The following is a 3656-nucleotide window of genomic DNA, read 5'->3' on the forward strand; positions in this document are numbered from 1 at the left end:
ACTATCGGAACATTCAAATTCACTATCGGAGCATTCAAATTTAAGAGAGGAGCACGCATTTCATCAATGAGCATTTAAATTCATGTCAAGCTGGCGATGGAATCTCGTCGGTCATTCAAATTCGTGAATAGACAACCATGTTCCAAATAACTGCATTCAATTTAAAAGAAGTCCTGAATTTAGTCAGTTTGAGACAGTGTATGCATGTGTTTCTCATTGGGCTTTGAATATACTGGGATTTATGATGATTATTTATTTTGCAGTAGAGGTCCATGCACCTGTTAATTAACAATTTTAAACTCGTGCTTAGCAAATAGGAATATACAGGCACATGTCCCTCGGACTGGACATATAATGGAGGTCCCACGTGTAAGAGAGTCACAACTCATGCACGTGAAAGATCCCACTTCAATTATTGATCGCAAAGAGCAAAACATCTAACTGGACCCCATATGGAAGACCAGCTTTTGCAGCTGAATATGGGTTATCCAGCCATCTTCTTTGATAGAAAATGAAACAAACAAACAAGAATTAGGCACTGTATAGGCCTACAGATGAGCATAATACGAAGGTTGGTTGACACTTTCGAGGAAAAAAACACAATGTCGACTATATTGAAACTGATACATAAACATTTTATACGTGTTGTTTGTTGTGTATTGCTGTCTTATTGATTTACTTTTACGGGACATTGTGAGATCATTGTGTGTCAGTTTGTCTTAAATTGATGAATTGTCATTATGTGGTTGGTGTTGGGGCGTTCTCAGCATGCAGTATCATCAAGAAATATGATTACTAGTCTTTGTGTTGTTTGGATGCACTGCTGATTGGACATTGCAATTTGAAATTTATTGAGATGATAAACAAAGAATACATGAACAGAGAACAATGTAGAACATGTAAACAATCCTAATTACACTATATGCAAGCATTCATTGGTTGTGTTGGCCCTATTTCATTTCTTAAAAGTCTCCTCCATTTTGATCGTTAAATTGATTGCACGAAGTAGGAACTTGATCGCCTAAAAATGAATTTGAATGCTCAAAACAAGCTCATTGGAACTATCACCTGACTAATCGCATGAATTTGAATGCACGAGTAGGAAAGTCGGTGCTCGCATTTTGAAATTGAATGCCCAATCGTGAATTTGATTTCACGAAAACGAAATAGAACGCTCATAAATGAAATTGATCGCTTGGATTCTGGATTTGAATGCCCGAATATTTTCGCGTGCGTGCGCTGCGTGAATTTGAATGCACATTAATGAATTTGAGTGAAAAAAGTATGAAACTGACTGGGAAAACCTATATAAAATTTTATCAGCAGAGCAAACACCGGCAGTAATTCGATCGCTTTAAGATGCCCGCACAAATTAGACGATTTTTGCTAAGATTAGAGGCGAATTTGAAAATTGCCTTTATCGTTTGTAAATCTTTGCTTAACTTCGGGACGGTGTTAAGGCGGCCTCACAATATGCGGTTATTTCCTTGCGACGGCTTGTGTTTTCGAGAAATCGCACGCGGTTCTTGACCGCATGCGATTTGTCGCAACTTGGAGGCGTCCGCAAGCCTTGCGACCTCCTTTCGGCTGCTGTCAAAATTAATTTTGAACATGTTCAAAACCTTCCGATCGTCTGCGGTTGCCTCTGCGAACCCTTGCGACTGGTTGAAATTTCGCAAGCCCTGCGGTCGTTGCGGTCACACTATGCGACTCGATGATTGCGATCTGGCAACCGCAACAGATCGGAAGCCCTGCGATCGAAAAAACCGTATAGTGTGAGGCCACCTTTACGCGCCAGCAATGAGCTGGTATGCCAATTTAAAAGGCATTCAGCATGATCATGCCCGTTGTAGCCGAAACCGAATATGCGGATGATCCCCGTTTGACGACCCGAGATGATCAGTGATGCGTAAAACGAATGAAAGCCAAAAAGTAGCCTAGAAGCCACGTGAAAAAAAAAGCAGTATTCCATCCGGCGTAATTACAAGGAGTGTATAGTAACCATTTAGGAGCTACCGAGTCCTCTGGAGAGTAGGAATGAATGCAGCATGCACGCATACGATACTGTACAAAGACAGGCACCGTCAGTGACCGTGTGGAAATACTATTTTTGGTCTGGGAAGATACATAACTGCACGTATACCTGCACTGACAGACAAGAAAGAAAACAGGGATTTACATTAGATAACACTTCTTCGTGTATCAGCTAGCCACAACGACAAGACCCAGAGGATCACCCGGTCAGTATGGATATATTGCACAAGGCAAGTTTCAGGGCTAATCATCGTCTGTGCTTGGTTGCCTGTCTTGTTGCTTTGACCTTCATATGTACTGCTCTCATCTCGAGTCAGAACAGTCACCTAGACAAAGTAATGTTGAACGCAGAACATCCCAGTGTGTCAAAAGCCCGACTGATACCGAGGAAGCGAACACACGATAAGGGTTTCTACCTCCAAGAACCAATCGATGATCACAATTACCAATACTTCCATAACCCTTTAAACACTTGCATGAAGAAAGAAGAACCGTCGGATGTTTTCATTCTGATTCTGGTTACATCGTCACCCGTCAACCATGAGCGACGCCAGCTGATACGCCGCACTTACGGGAGAAACTCGTCCTGGCCCTTCGATAAACGAGGAGAAATAAAGACTCTCTTCATTTCCGGAGTCACGGACAAGTCTATACAAGAGGTCATTGATGACGAGGCCTACCGTTATGGGGACATCGTCCAGGAGGACTTCACAGACAGCTACCACAATCTAACGCGCAAAACTGTGGCGGCGTTCAAGTGGGCCAGCAAATTTTGTCGCCATGCCAACTTTGTCATGAAACTGGACGATGACGTCATGCTACATCAGAAACGGCTACTGGGAATGCTTCAGGATCAGCCAGCCTTGAACTTCTCTACAGGCGAAGTCATGATTGATATTCCTGTTGTGCGGAATGCCAGCAGTAGCGAAGGTAAATGGTACCTTTCTGAAGAGTATTACCCCAACCAAAATTATCCACCTTACCTCGTCGGCGCTTGCTACGTGCTATCCAGCGATCTGGTGGAAGCTGTTTATCACACTGCCGTCCAGACGCCCCTCTTTCCATGGGAGGATGTTTTTGTCGGAATATGTCTCCAAAAGCTGCATGTAAAATTGACACCAATCAGGTTATTCTTACGAGTCAACTATGTTAACTTTGTTGTGAACAATGACACCATAATGGTCTCAAAAATGAAGCATTTCGCCGTAGTTGCTGACATTTCCCCATATCTCATGGAGCTTATGTGGTCTGCGTTTCGGGTGGAAACGTTTTAGCCCTCCTTCAAAACACGCTCCTACATGAAAGTCGTCTTTGAGTGAAGTAAGAACGACAGGAAGATTGGTGTGATGGGAAATATTATTACATCCCTTAAAAAAATACATCAAACAAAGCTATTTCAAACAACAGTTTTCAACCGCGGTATTTTCAGAGCTTCATCTCTGCACGATGTCAAAGCAGGTAATAGCATGTAAGAAAGGTCAACGCAGGTATTTTTATGTTTGTTTTGTTTTGGTTTAGGTTTAACTGGAGGCATTGTCTGATAAACTGGTTTTAAGAAAAGTGAATCCTGTCTGTTTAGAGTCCTGGAGATTTCTTTTACCATTACCGTTACAAAAACAAAA

General features: G+C 42.2%; 1 protein-coding gene across 1 annotated transcript; it reads left to right on the forward strand.

Moving 5' to 3' along the window:
* Positions 1–2372: 2372 nt before the first annotated feature.
* On the forward strand, positions 2373–3308 carry LOC139713189 (beta-1,3-galactosyltransferase 1-like). The gene has a single exon (XM_071624935.1). The coding sequence runs from the start codon at positions 2373–2375 to the stop codon at positions 3306–3308; it is 936 nt and encodes a 311-aa protein (XP_071481036.1).
* The last annotated feature ends 348 nt before the right edge of the window (positions 3309–3656 follow it).

This window comes from Diadema antillarum, unplaced genomic scaffold (assembly GCF_040938485.1).
Source record: "Diadema antillarum isolate AM-2024a unplaced genomic scaffold, OU_Dant_1.0 seq00001921_RagTag, whole genome shotgun sequence".
NCBI classification, from domain to species: domain Eukaryota; kingdom Metazoa; phylum Echinodermata; class Echinoidea; order Diadematoida; family Diadematidae; genus Diadema; species Diadema antillarum.